Raw genomic sequence first — 13,942 nt, 5'->3', positions numbered from 1 at the left:
CCCAGCTCCATCCAGCTGTTCTTCAGTTAGTTCCCCATGTCAGCCAAGCCCCAGGGCTCAGGCAGAAAGTTGTGCCTGCACCTGATAGGGGAAGGATGCACAGCTGTCTCTTGTCTGTGTCTTGCTTTGGCTACACATTTGATATTTGAACCAGAGAATCAGCAGCTTTGTGGACAGTTTGCAGAGACAACCTGATGCCTTTATGAGACTTGCCTGCTCTCAAGCAGCAGGCCAACAAACCCCTCTCATGTTCAGTCTTCCATTTCAATCATTACACAGTACTACTATCATTTAATTAAAATTTTTCTCACACAGTTCTCTCTAAAAACTGTAATTAATTACCTCTTTGTAGCAATTGCTCTCTGTGCTTGATGCTACTGATGCAGAATCTACCTCATACTTTTAAGTGTGACCATCATGTCATATTATGATCACTTAAAATAGAAAAAAAATCGTGTTTTCTTAGCCAGTGCTGCACAGTGACTCCCTCAGCAGCAAGTATATGCTGCTGCAGAGAGGAAAGCAGCTCTGAACAATGTCTCTGTTCAGCATGCATTTAACTGTCCATGCACACAGAAATTCTCTTTCAAATGAGAACAGGCTTTTCACATGTATTTAAGTGTTAACCTGTCTTGGGGTTTAAGCAGGACTTTGAATTAAAAGTCATTTTGTTGGAGAATTCAGGAGTTTCTCTTTGCATAGATATATGTATATGAAAGGAGATAATTGGGTCATAGACTCTCACTGTCTTCTGCCCCAAGGTTCAGAAGCTTAGCGTTGAAAATAAATCACTCCTGAAAATGATCCTATTAGAATCACCACACAAATCTTGATTCCCAAATGCTGCATAGAAATGTATGACTTTTTAGCTATTTTTTCCCAGTAATACTATGATTCCTCTTTGAAGCCTGTAGAGGGTGTGCTCTCCATTTCAAATTAGGATTGAATGTCTTTCTGCAAAGCAGTATCTAGCTCAAACTGAAGCTATAAATTAGCTCCAGGTATAATTGTGTGAAATGTTACAGACTGAGATACACAGCAAGTCATAAAAGGTGACAAAAAGAGTCCCTTTTGGAATTAAAAATCTATTGGTTTCCCTGCAATCTCCATGTTTGGTCATTGTCTTCCTCTGTAGCTCAGCTGTGAGCAAAGATGAAGCCATTGGCTTCATTCAGGTTCTTGTTCTGAAGCCTCAGAACTGTATCAAAATAAAATTTAGCACAGACCGTACAGCTCTAACCTCAACTCTTTTAATCAGGAATGAGATCCTCTTTTTGGAAAGCAAATTGTTCTTGACCAAACCACTGCAAAGTCTACATCACTTGCAATTTTAGTGATGAAAATATATCGGGGGTACTACAGTTTATGAATTAGCACAGGGTACTTAGAAGTCCCACAGTAGATTACAGCACCCAGGGGTCTCAGGAATACATCCCTGACTGTCTTGAACAGCTCATTATCTAAGTAGGGAAGACAAAATATGGAATAAAAGAACATTCATCCCCTCAGTCAACAGATGGGGAAGGGAATCCCAGCAATTATGTCGCCCCAGTTACAACGTGGAGACTGTGGCAGAGCCAAAATCTGCAGCCAGAGCTCCTGGGTCTCACCTCAGGTGTTTGGAAGCAAGTCCCAAAACTTCAGTTCCAAGGAGCTGTCTCTCTGTTGAGCCGTGCTCAGCCAGGCACAGCTGTATGGCAGAGTGGGAGAGAGTGGCATCCTCTGCACCTGCCCACCCCCTGCTCTCCAGGAGGGCATAGAACCGATTTATCATGGGAGACCCAACACACAGTAAAAAGAAGTTGGTTTCAGTTCCATAGAAATTATTCTTCTATTTGTTCATTTTTAGGAACATGTTTCCAGCCAATCTTGTTGAGGCCACATTCAAGCAGGTAAGTGGCTATGTTCCTTTTACTGATGAAAGACATAAGCCAGCATTATGTGAAACATGTTTCTTTGTAAAACACAACCCAGATACAGACATGGCATATGACTTCAGACACTGTTAGTACCTTCAGCATTTAGGAATTAATGAGTCCCATTCCATTAGCCTCAGCAGCCATGGTATCTGAAGACAAAACAGAGATAAAGTGCTCTCTAGTGTGACTAGAGAATAGATATGCACTCCTGTGTCAGCTCCACATCCACCTGAGGAGAGTTGGAATATGTTTAAGAGCACCCTGCAACACCATACAAAGGAAGAACAGAATACTATTTTCAGTTAAAGCAACAAAATAATGTATTGGGGAAGAATCTAATTACTCATTTTGGAATTTGGCAAGAAAAGCTCACCTAAAAGTTCTGAGTGAGCAAGAGGCATGGCTGTATTTATTTCACCCGGGGGAATATTTCATGGGAACCTCACAAAGAGAAGGGCACTCAGAACCTCTAGGGAGTCATTCCTAATTATGTCTTACAGGAAAGTAGCTCTGTGAGGAGGCAAAGTGTTTGCTGCACCAAACTCTGGTTTTGTTATGCTTTTCAAAAAATTCAACTGTTTTTACAGATTTTAGCAGACAGGGACAGGAGTGTTCATTCTCTTTTTCATGCCTCTCCCTTCAACATGCAGCATTGTTGAAACAGAGCACTTAGGAGGTCTCATTAAACTATTAATTCCTGCTGGGAGATTGTAATAAAAACTACTTCGTTTTCTTTCAGTATCGCACCAGGAGTATTCCCATCATTAAATCTAACAAAGCATCATCTGAAAGCACTACTCGTCGCATTATAATATATGGAGTCCAGGATGAGAATGGATCTAATGTCCAGAATTTTGCCTTGGATATCACTCCCCCTCCTGAAGTGATTTACAAATCAGAGCCAGGCACTAGTGATGGCATGAATGTACTTGGGATTGTGATATTCTCTGCTACAATGGGTAGGTTTGAGACATGTTTGGTTTGTAATAATCCAAGTGTCCATTTAAGAGAAAAGGATTGGGGTTGGGTTGCTTGGTTTCTTGATTCAGCTTTTTTAACTGCTTCTATCTAAACTTTGTGGGGGAAAAGGCAAGACTGTTACAGAGCTGTTCTCCCACCCTTTTGAAGATAAATTTTGAAAATCCTTGATGACTTTTTTTCCATGGAGTTGTGTTTTCTGTGCATTCACTTGCAATCTTTTTCATTTTTTTTTTGTCAATTATTTTGAGCTTTATTTAGGAACCATTTTTTGCTGCCTGTTAGACACACTAACACAGTGTGCTCAGAGGAGGGAGGAATCACCACCAGATCAGATCCATGGCCCCTCTACAAGTATTCCAACCCATATTGGTTTATGAGCTTTAGATCTGTGGATCTTCCTTTTTTGATTGAAACTTCTCGATTTTATTTTTCTATCCTGCAATGAAGATAGTTATATACCACCTAGTAGCTTGTCCCAGTAAGAGCTTCTGTCTGGCTTATTTATTTAGTTTAACTTGCTGGAGGAACTCATTGGTGCCATGTGTGTTATACTATGTTTGTGGATTTGTGGATTTGAAAGAAGAAATTTAAACAAACATTTCCTAGTTAATCATAAAGTTCTGATGATTTTATAAGAAAATGCTGATCAAATTTTCCTTATGTTAATTTATTCTTGGAAGTTAATCTGGTCAGCAAAAGTAGTTCCATAAAACATCTTTGACTGTATTTATTATATTATGGTTCATACCAGCACAAGGGGTCAAGATTCAAACCTGGAATTAATGGATTTGTCTCTGTTTTATTAGTTTCTCCAGTGAGTGGCATTCCATGTACAACCTTGCTGGAAACTGGCTCTCTCCCAGTTTGTAGTATTTTACAGTCCATTTCCAAAGTAAAATGTGACTGCAAACACTATTCCAGTCAAAACGTACTGGATATGAATGAATTAATTACATGTACTTATTAGGACCAAGGGTAATTTTCTGCTTCTGAGAACAGAAGATTATTCATTGTCTTCCCAGAACTGAATGAATGACTTTTACCAAGCCCCTCAGAATTGCTGGCCTGGGGCTCAGGAGGTGGAAACTGAGAGCTGATTTCTTCCTGGCTGGTGTACAGAAAACAGTACCAGGACTGTCACCCACAGCGTGGCTGCTGGGTCACCTATGGCTGTATCAGCCACAAAAAAACCTGAGACACCGAACCCTAAATAACTGTGATCACCAGGGACTATTTCAGGCTTTTGTTTTGAACAAAGGATGCAGCCAAGCATTTATCACTGTCTTCAGCCTTCTGTACCACCCTGCCACCCCCAAAATGGAAGCACTGAAACAGAAGACATATGGCCTCAAACCCTATGAAAGAAGAGCAGCCTTCCAAAGTTTTTATTTATTAAAATTGTAGAGACGTTGGTGCTTTGCAACAGTTTTGCTGAGCTTTATTTGCTCAAAGGTCTTTCTACATCAGAGAAAAACAGCAGTAGGGTGGGTATGAGTTATTACAGGTTCCTTAAGGCCCATCAACACCATAATGGCATAAAGGAACAATAATTAAATTTAGATTTGAGCTAATTGTCTTTCCATGAAGCAGGAGGCGAATTGCTTAGTATGCTCAGTCCAGGAATACATCCTGGGTGTCAACGACCAGACTTCTTTGCCAGGCATGCATTAGAATGGGCAATATTGGACAGGCAGAGTGTAAAGCCTTCGTGCTGGCTCAGCTGGGAGTAGCTACACTGCCTCTCCTCACAGTGTGCAGGAGTTTCTGCTAGAGATGGTAACAGTGGCAAAGAACTTGAGACATTGGACCTTTTTTTCTTAGAGGAGCACAAATTATTTATTCATTACAAGGAAAACGTTTGCATCAAAACGGACCTTGGTACATCAGGGCTGCAGACCGGAGGCCCCAGTCCTGCCCACTCCCCTGTCTGTCCCCACCAACACACACATGCCTAGGTAGGACAGTGTTTTAAGGAGAAAGTTGCAGTTGTTCCTGCAAAATTAAAAAGAAGACATTTCATCTTTTTGGAATTATGCAGATTTAGAAGACAAGACTCTTGTGAAACAGCCACTGACCAGGCTAGAAGAGCTGAACTATAGTTAATGTCCTATTACCAAAGATGAGCAACATGCTTAATGAAAGTGCTGTCTTCTGACCTAGAAGTTATGGCTTAGATGAGTATTAACAGGCTCACAAACTGACATCTTGAGTGCACTGCTATTGTGAAATCCCTGGATAAGGCAGCTAAAAGCCTCCCTCCCTGCCTCAGCAGGGGATTGGCCCTGGAAGTGGTGCTGCCTGAGACGTGGCTCTGAGCTGTGGGCTCCAAGGGACAGAGCCCAGGCTCCTGCTAAAAGCAAGGACACTGCACATCCAGAGCAAGTGGCAGCATATATCCCACTGCCAGTCCCTGCTTCCCCAGACAGCTCCCCTCAAAGTCAAACTCCCTGGGTACAGCCGGTTTTTGAAGTGCTTCCTTGAGCAATTGACTCACTCACTTATAATCCTTTCAGGGAGGATAATTAGCTATAGGAAAATGTCATCTATTCATATGCATTAATGGAAACTAACACTGTCTGGTTAGGTGACACATCCCAGAGCTGTATTCATTTCCTTTCTGAGCAATGGGGGCACATAAATGGGTTTTATTTGCTTTCTTCTTTACTGGTTAGTCTTTATAGCAATTTGGCCTTTCTCCCCATGAAACTGCATTTCCTTGCCTTCCCCAAAACTGCAAAGCTTGACTGATTATAAAGGTTAATTATTTAGTAGACAGGAAGCTACTAAAAATATGACAGAGACTTCATTACTAACTCCCCATTACCAGAACAAACCTCAAAACCTGGCTTTGCCTTCCAAGTTCTCCTGGGTGTTGCCTGCTTGTAGGCAGAAACAGTTTCCTTCACTAGAAAATTATTCTCAGTTTGTCTTCCATGGATCACTCAGAGCAGGTAAATCCCTCCCAGGGCTCTATGACAGATGGTTAAGGACACAGGCTTGCTGCCAGGGGACTTTGAGTTACAGCAGGGAGGGAAAGCACTGGGGCTGTGTGTGAAGACCTGAGAAACTGAACCTGAATGCTTTGATTGCAGGCATAATGTTGGGAAGAATGGGGAACAGTGGCATCCCTTTGGTCAGCTTTTGCCAGTGTTTGAACGAATCTGTCATGAAGATAGTGGCAGTTGCTGTTTGGTAAGTAACTGTTTCAATAAGAAAATCAATATTTTTTTAAAAAGAGTAAGAACATTTCAACAGAAGAAAATGCACAGAAATCTCACAAATTTATTTCCAGGGAAATAAACGAGAGTGAACAACTCTTAGTTTTGCAGGGCCTCAGCATTTGAGGATGCACACACATCTGTCCCTGGTCTGTACTACCCTGTTGACAGGGACACCCTCTGTGTTGTTACTCCCAAATAACAGAACATGGTATAGCTGGGTGGGGTGTGCTGAATGCCTTAAGGGCACTACTAATCCCTGGGCATGCCAAGAGGGATTAGAGCCACCCATACCACACAAGGGAGAAGCATGATGGGATGCTCTAGCTGGTACTTCCATCACTTCTAGCACTGCTGCAGACCCAGCCAGACCTGCCAACCCGTCTGCCCAGAGGAACAGCAGGTGGCTGCCAACAAGAACCATCAGCTCTGCACCTTCTCTCCACTTCAGAATGTCCCTCACTGTGGCTCAGCCTGACGTGGGGCAGGGAACCACTACCAGCCTCTCTTTCCAGCTACGTGGTCCAATCTGACTGAGCTGGGTCAGGGAATGATTGCTTGGTGGGATACCAAAGGAGGTCGTTTATTTCTGGAAAAATGAGGAAGTTGTGTAAAGTCTCTGGAGATGGCACAGCTGCAAGTGAAAGATGGTTGGATACCCCCAGATTTTCTAACTTTTTTTAAATCTAAAGCTTTTTGGCATCCATGGCTTTGTATGTAGCTGTGCACAGAAGCACAACTGTTTTGATAAAGCACCTGTCCAGAGTGGATTCAGAAACTAACAATTCTTCTGCCTATTTATCTGCCCCAAATCAAACCCCCAGGCAGTCCAAGAGCACGTCTAATGTATGTTGGTGTTTCTCCTCTGTCTTCCAAAGGCAATATAAACGTTTACTTAAGAGCTTCCAATGAAAATCCATGAACAGTTACATGAGCACAAACACATGAGAGGAGTTTAAGATTTATTCCCCTTTTTCCCAGTAATTTACCTGCCTGAAGCTAAAAAGTCAGAGCTGCCTTCAGAACCAAAACATTTTAAAGTCATTCTTTGCCAGCACCATAACCTCAGCCATGCTGAGGGGGACCCTGCAGAAAAAACTGTTCAGCCCAGTGCTCTGGGCACCCTCCTCTCGTGTGGAAACAGAACAGCCAAACGCAGACAGTGCTGTTACTGCACTGCCTCTGGAAGGATCTGCCAGTTCTTACTGTGTGATGGGAGGGAGCTGTCTCCTAATAATGACTGTCTTTCTTTTTGCTCAGGTATTTTCCATTTGGAATTGTGTTCCTAATAGCTGGCAAAATCCTAGAAATGGATGACCCCTCGGCCATTGGGAAGAAGCTGGGTTTCTACGCCATTACGGTGGTGTGCGGCCTGGTGGTGCACGGGCTGTTTATTCTGCCAATGATGTACTTCTTCATCACCAAGAAGAATCCCATTGTCTTCATCAGAGGGATCCTTCAAGCCTTGCTCATTGCTCTGGCCACATCCTCCAGGTATTACAGAGTTTCTAGACAGATCCAATAAAATATTTGCTAGATCCTTACTACAGCTACCTCTTGGGAAGATCACACTATTGCTGTAGTGGAACAGATATTTCTGTATCTGAACAATGGTCTCTGTCCAATTCACTGGTATAAATTTAAAAAATGTGTGTCTCAACATTTGGAAGTTATGTGAGAGCCATTGGACAATGATTTTGTCACATTGTTTTCCCTTGGTTTAAAAAATATTGGACAAACCATTTTTTTTTGTAGAGGACTAGAAAGGAAATAAGTTCTTTTTCCATATAAAAAATATTGTGTTTCTACAAAGTTAATGTATATGAGGGACATGCAGTTTGTCCAGACTTCATTTTTGGTGTTAGTGGGGAACCTCTTATTTCAGTCATGTGGAAACATTTTATCCTTTCTACTCATCTTAGTCTTTGTCTCTTGGTACATTAAGAAAAGACTGTGGTTGCAAGCTATTGTCCAGCATTGGGAAAGTATTTAACTCTCCTGCTCAAGGAATAATATTTTTTGCACCCTTTTTAGGGAAGATGTACAATGAGTTTTAACCATAGCTGAACAAAGGTACGGTGAAAATGGGAACCAGCTTGTGAACTGGCTAGGAAAATGACTCCCAACATGGATAAAATGGTGCATGAGTTGTGCTTGAAAGGGCTGGAATTGCCTTGTGTGGAGCAAAGACAAGAATGACAATTAAAATCACATTTCTGTGTAGCCAATATGACAACACAGCTTCATGGCATCTGTGGCTGAAGGAATGTAGAGGAGTAAAAGAAAGGGAAGGAGGGAATTATTATTTCAGTACAGAAGGTATTGCATTTCCACTGTTACATTTTACAAGGTGTTTTCATATATAATAGTTTGCTCCAAAATGACCTATAAAGAGCAGCATACTGAGAAATACAAAGTCAAGAAAAATTACATGGTGGGTGGTGTTTAAACTCTAATTATGCTTCAATAATTAAGGAAAGCTTTTTCATTAGAACATAAAAAGTTTGTAGCTTGAGATGTCAGCACATCCCCACATTCAAGTAAGATGAGAATTTTGCACTCAAAGATGTCAGTGTTGGAAAGGTTCATCAGGCTCACATTTGACACACTTGACTATCTGCCCTGCTTCTCTAGGAATTCTCTTTCTGAAGAATTCTATTGCTGACACAGTTTTTTAATCTGTGCCGTTCCGTTCATTCCCTCTTTTTTTCTAGAAAGAGATAACTTTTACTAAAAATCCAATCTGAATATTTCTCTTTTTAGGAAAAGAAAAATATTTTGGTCCTTGTTTTATCTTTAGCATCTATAGAACTTTCATCAGGGAAGGTTTCATAAAGACTTAAAAGACCAGCACATATTTCACCATTTCAAAACATACTACTTTTCCTAATTTTTCATATTTTCTTCAGCATTGCATTTTGAGTTTATCACCAATTTAAGAGTCCTTTACTGATCTGGAAACTGATGAGAGAGAGGTGTCTGTCTCTGCTGAGCCTCTTTAAGGGAAACCAGTCCTTACTTGAGGTTTTCTTCAGCCCCATTTCCTTACCCCAAGCTGATGTGGGAGTGCCTGCCAACAGTGGGGAATACACACAGAATTCAGCTTTCTCTTAAGCCTGTGCTGACTTTGACTCTCCTGGGCTCTGACTCCCAGTTAAGAGCCTGCTCTGGGGATATCAAGTGCTTTGAGACAGAACTTTCTCCCTTCAGCTGTGCAAGGAATAATTATTTATAGGCCCAGAGAGGGTGTAGTTTGGGAACAGAGCTCTGGCACCAGCTGGCAGCTCAGTCTGTCACCAGAACCACCAGCAGGACTTGCTACCAGATTTAGTATCTTTATTGAGAGACGCTAAAGTACCACCAAATGTAAGGTGAGTCTGGAGGAAAGGCTCTGAACATACAGATTTGGGCCTTGGACATTTTTGGATTTAGTTGTTTGTCCCTCCTTAAGAGTATGTATATTTTGCAAATCCAACACAGGCCCAACATGGTTTCCAATGTTTTTCTGCTCAAATAGCAGTGTCTTGTCTAGAAATAGCTGAACTTTTCACCTTCGTTACACTGAAAGGAATGGATACTGCACATAACTGAGCTGTTGCCAAGAGAACATGCACAAATAATTGGGGCTGGACAGCAGAGCTGCCTCTCCTGACAGTCAACACATCTGTATTTGGTTAAATAAGATTTGCCACGGGGGCATTATATAACACTTGTCATGTGGGTATTGGATTTTCAGATCATCCTAGAGAAGAATAAAGAGTTGATTTTAAGAATACTGATGTGTTTCTTGGAGAGTTTTCTGTGTTGGTTCAGGTCTACATCTAAAGATAGAAAGAAAATCACAGGCCAGTGTGCTGATACTCATTGCAGATAGTCTGCACCTGTGGAAAGCTTGTTTGTAAAGCTGGAGATCAAACTACAAGAAGCAAAAACAATACCATTTACAAAACCCAAGAATGTAACACAGGGAAACCTGAAAGCCGCTAACAGCCATTGATGGAAATGATTTTACTGAATCTCAACATTATTTCTGCTTGTTTCCCTCTTGTGAAAGGTTCTGCACCCCATTCCCAGTCCCCTTATATTTCTCCAGAAATCCCAATCACAGCAGTATTTTGGTTTGCACAGCCATCAGTGGAGAGGCAGGGGCAGATAAGCAGATCTTTTTCCTTTGGTGCATCATTTAGGACACAATGAACGTGCACAGGTCCTCCTTCCTGCATCACTGAGGGTGGGCATGTGCTGCTTTTGCCCACCCTGCTCTGGGGTGTCCAGGCTGCACAGCTGGGGGGATGGATTCCTGACTCTGCTTTCTTCCCCCCACACTGCCCTTGATCTTGTCACCTCTTACCACACTGAAAAAGCAGAATTTGGCCTGCAGGCAAAATTCTTCATGATTTTAGCTTTCCTCATTCTAATGGCAAGAGGGAATTTTGGTTTTCTAGGTCATCTTTCCATATCATTAATGAATTAAAGCAGCATCTTTTCAGTGGGACATCCCATCAAAAGAAGCAATTTTCATCTTCTCTGAAGATGAATTATAAACCATGAGGTTTTCAAGGTTTTTGCTGCTTATGAAACACTAAGATCTTGGCTATTGCACAGTGTAAATTAAAGGCAGATTTAGACAGGGGAGATGAGATCAGTTTGCTGATTTTTTTGGAGCAAATATCAAAATGCATTTGAATGATAAGATAAACAGAGCAGGCTGAACAGCTGTTCTTCCACAGTGACTGGCTGTCTTTGTGGCTCTCACTAGTAAAAGCTTGGCCTGGGCCAGCATTAGCTTATGCTCAGTCTCTGCAGCTACAGCATTTTATTCCAAAATTGAGATTAGACTCTGAAAATGTATTTTTAATTGTCAGAGTTAATGCTGGGAGAAGATACTTCTCAGCTGAAAGCCTTGGGTCAGGTTTTACAAGACTTAACAGATTAAAATCAGTGCTTTAGAGTATTTTTTCCTCCTAATAAATATTAAATGTCAGGCTTTAATGTTACTGCTCCACTGTCTAATACTAGATAAAAGTACCTTTCAAGAAAAAACTTCACCTAATTCAACCTGAAAGACAAATGAGACAAATTATTTATTTGATAGTGTTTTTTATAATATTGAAATTATATATTAATATTACTCCAAAATTACAGTAGGAGCTTTTTTCCTTTGCCTCCTGAGAGTCACCAACAGCCAAAGCCTTGAATATGACATATTTTTCTGGTATGTGCCAGATGATACATTATGAGTAAAAATGAACCATCACTGAACAAGACAACCTCTCCTAGGATACTCCACATAACTTCTGTCACCTGTATTCAGGAAAAGTTCATTTATATGAAAAAGGTGCTGAAAGGGTAATCAGGGATGTAAAGTAGCCTGTGCTAAGAAAGTAGAGGAATCCAAGACCTGGAAATTTGCTTCCTTTTTATATCTTGCATGTTTTTCATCATCATTGCACTTACATTCTGCCTGTTTTCTTTTTTATTTTATATTTAACAAACAACATATTTAACAAACAACCAATCCAATCTGTTATGTGCCTTAGAAATTTTACTTCAGTCAGCATAAAATTCAAATGAAAGACACACCTGACTCTGTGAGATAGTGCACAAGTTTAAAACTTGAATTCTTGCAAAAACAGTATCACAAAATCTATTTACAACAAAGGAAATAGATGGGGATTTTGCTGGTTGTGCCATTGGTATTAAGAGATTGTTTTGCATTATCTTTTTCACATCTCAACCAAATTGGAATATGTCAACCAGTTAAAATTTGCATATTTGACAGCTCAGCTCTCTGCCTTCAGAACAGGCAGACACTTAGGTTTAATATTCCGGTATGTCAGAGTGTGGGCAACGTGGAAAGGACTTGTAAGATCACCTTTTTTGTCCTCTTTTCCCCCCAGAGAAATTAGGCAGGGATTTGTTACAGAAAAGCCAAATGTCTGAGGGAAGACAGTCTTTAAAAACAAGTAACTCTCCAAAACTGAGTAGCTGCAGAAAAGGGAGACAATGAATAATAAGTTAAATAATTGTTTCTTGGCCAAGCTGCTAGTCAGAACATCTAGAAATGCTACTGAGTCTGCTTCTAGTTGCAGCTATTCCAGGGCTTTCAGTTCTACATTATTTGTGAGCCACAGCCTTATCCTCTTCTTTTATGAACATTTTATGGTAAACACGACTCAGAGAATTTCAGTCATTCACAAATAACTGTGTGAAAAATGACAGACATGCCCAAGAGAAAAATGACATCTCATGTGCAGCTTGGGGATTATGGGGTTATGCTTTGCTGTGTTTGTTTTTCAAAGTAAGTATTGATTAAATACTAGGACTGCCTGAATTAAAAGTTTAATATACTCCAGTTACGGGAGGTAATCAGATTCCCATTGCTCTCTTGCCTTTCCAGCATATTTAGATACTTAGAGAAAGATTTCTGTCTGGATTTTCAGGCAGTGACTGGTAGTTTGTAGTAAATCATTCAGCAGTCAGATTTCATGAAATTATAGAAAAGAGAGATATCATAATGAAAACATAGCCTTGTCTTTTTTGTTTTGTGTTTCCAGGGCAGGAAGCTACTTTTCCTTTCCAAACACTTTCCTCGAACAACAGCTTGCAAATACAAAATGACAACTCCTACTCATGGAAACATTTTGCTTATGTATTCCTGCAAGCTTGAGGTTGTGATTTTAGAGTTTTTTGAATCCCTCTGTGCTTTTATAGGACATTTGCAACAACTGAGAAAGAATTTGCAGATCCAATGTGTTATCTTCAATTAAGAACAGATAATGATCATTACAAGGTTTAGGTACTGGAGCCACATTGTGATGTGAGGGTCACAACACACAGTGACAGAGCAATCTGACTGCCAAACCAGGGGAAAGACACCTGGATTTCCTGTCTAAGGGCATGTAAATCACATGAGAACAGGACACTGAAGACCACAGTGTCACCATACCAATATTTCCCCTATAACTATCTTTTTTAGAGGTAACTCTGGAATAATTTTGAAGGAGTTTGCTATATTACATTTAAATAGTCTCAGATACTGAGCAGTGTATTAAAATTGGTATAATAACAAGGAAAATATTTTGCCATTTGTTTTTTTTCTTCAGTGGTGTTACTTATTTTCCATACAAACTGATGTGCCATTAAAAATCCCCCTCATTCACCTGAATGCAGTTTCATTACTCATAACATATCAGTGAATGTGACCACTTGATAAAATGCAGAATGTGTACCAAAAAGCTGATAAAATATACAAATAAACACATTTCAATGTGTTACTATTTAAAAATGTGTGCCTTTTATTGAAAATGAGAACATTTCTGACCATATAGTATTTCGTTAATTGTCTTGGTCAAGGAAAACAAAACTTGGAAATATATTTTAGGGTATGAAATTGTGAGTTAGAGTTTTGAAGGGATCAATTTAAAATAAGTACCTGTCAAATGGTCTTATACCATTCCATTATATTCCACACACATATGTCTCATTTACATATGTACACATTACTATATGACCTGCAATTATGTGGTTGGTATATGATCACACAAGGGACGTGGGTAGATCTGTCCCAGGGAGAAAATGGGATTTTATATTCCTAAATACAGACGTTTTGTCTGCAATTTTTATTTTCAGGCAGCTGTTGAAAAGATCTTTGTCTAACCCCTTGCAGAAATAAAAAATTGTTTACATATGAGGTAGGCCTGGAAGGAAACATTTTTAGAAACCATGAGTGTACAAAAGTTTTCAGAGGTTTTAGTAGTAAGCTGCACAGGGTGTTGTTCCCTTTTCTTGCATTTGAGTGTACAACACTGCCTCTGTGGGATT

The 13,942-nt window shown here is 40.3% G+C and overlaps 1 protein-coding gene across 2 annotated transcripts in view; it reads left to right on the top strand.

Annotated features, from left to right (window-relative positions):
* The window catches only part of SLC1A7 (solute carrier family 1 member 7), a 51,327-nt gene that overhangs the window by 26,235 nt on the left and 11,150 nt on the right, over positions 1-13,942 (top strand). For both annotated transcript variants that reach the window (XM_042030719.1, XM_042030718.1), the window contains exons 4-7: positions 1,850-1,892; positions 2,659-2,878; positions 5,993-6,092; positions 7,379-7,612. In XM_042030719.1, the coding sequence (XP_041886653.1) occupies positions 1,850-1,892; positions 2,659-2,878; positions 5,993-6,092; positions 7,379-7,612 (597 nt within the window). The remainder of the gene's footprint in view (positions 1-1,849; positions 1,893-2,658; positions 2,879-5,992; positions 6,093-7,378; positions 7,613-13,942) is intronic.

The sequence above is a fragment of the Corvus kubaryi genome, unplaced genomic scaffold (assembly GCF_017639235.1).
Source record: "Corvus kubaryi isolate FWS band 111438036 unplaced genomic scaffold, C.kubaryi_AGA036_p1.0 37334, whole genome shotgun sequence".
Classification (NCBI taxonomy): domain Eukaryota; kingdom Metazoa; phylum Chordata; class Aves; order Passeriformes; family Corvidae; genus Corvus; species Corvus kubaryi.
Note: the sequence above shows the minus strand (reverse complement) of the source record. Positions and strands in the feature narration are given on the sequence as shown.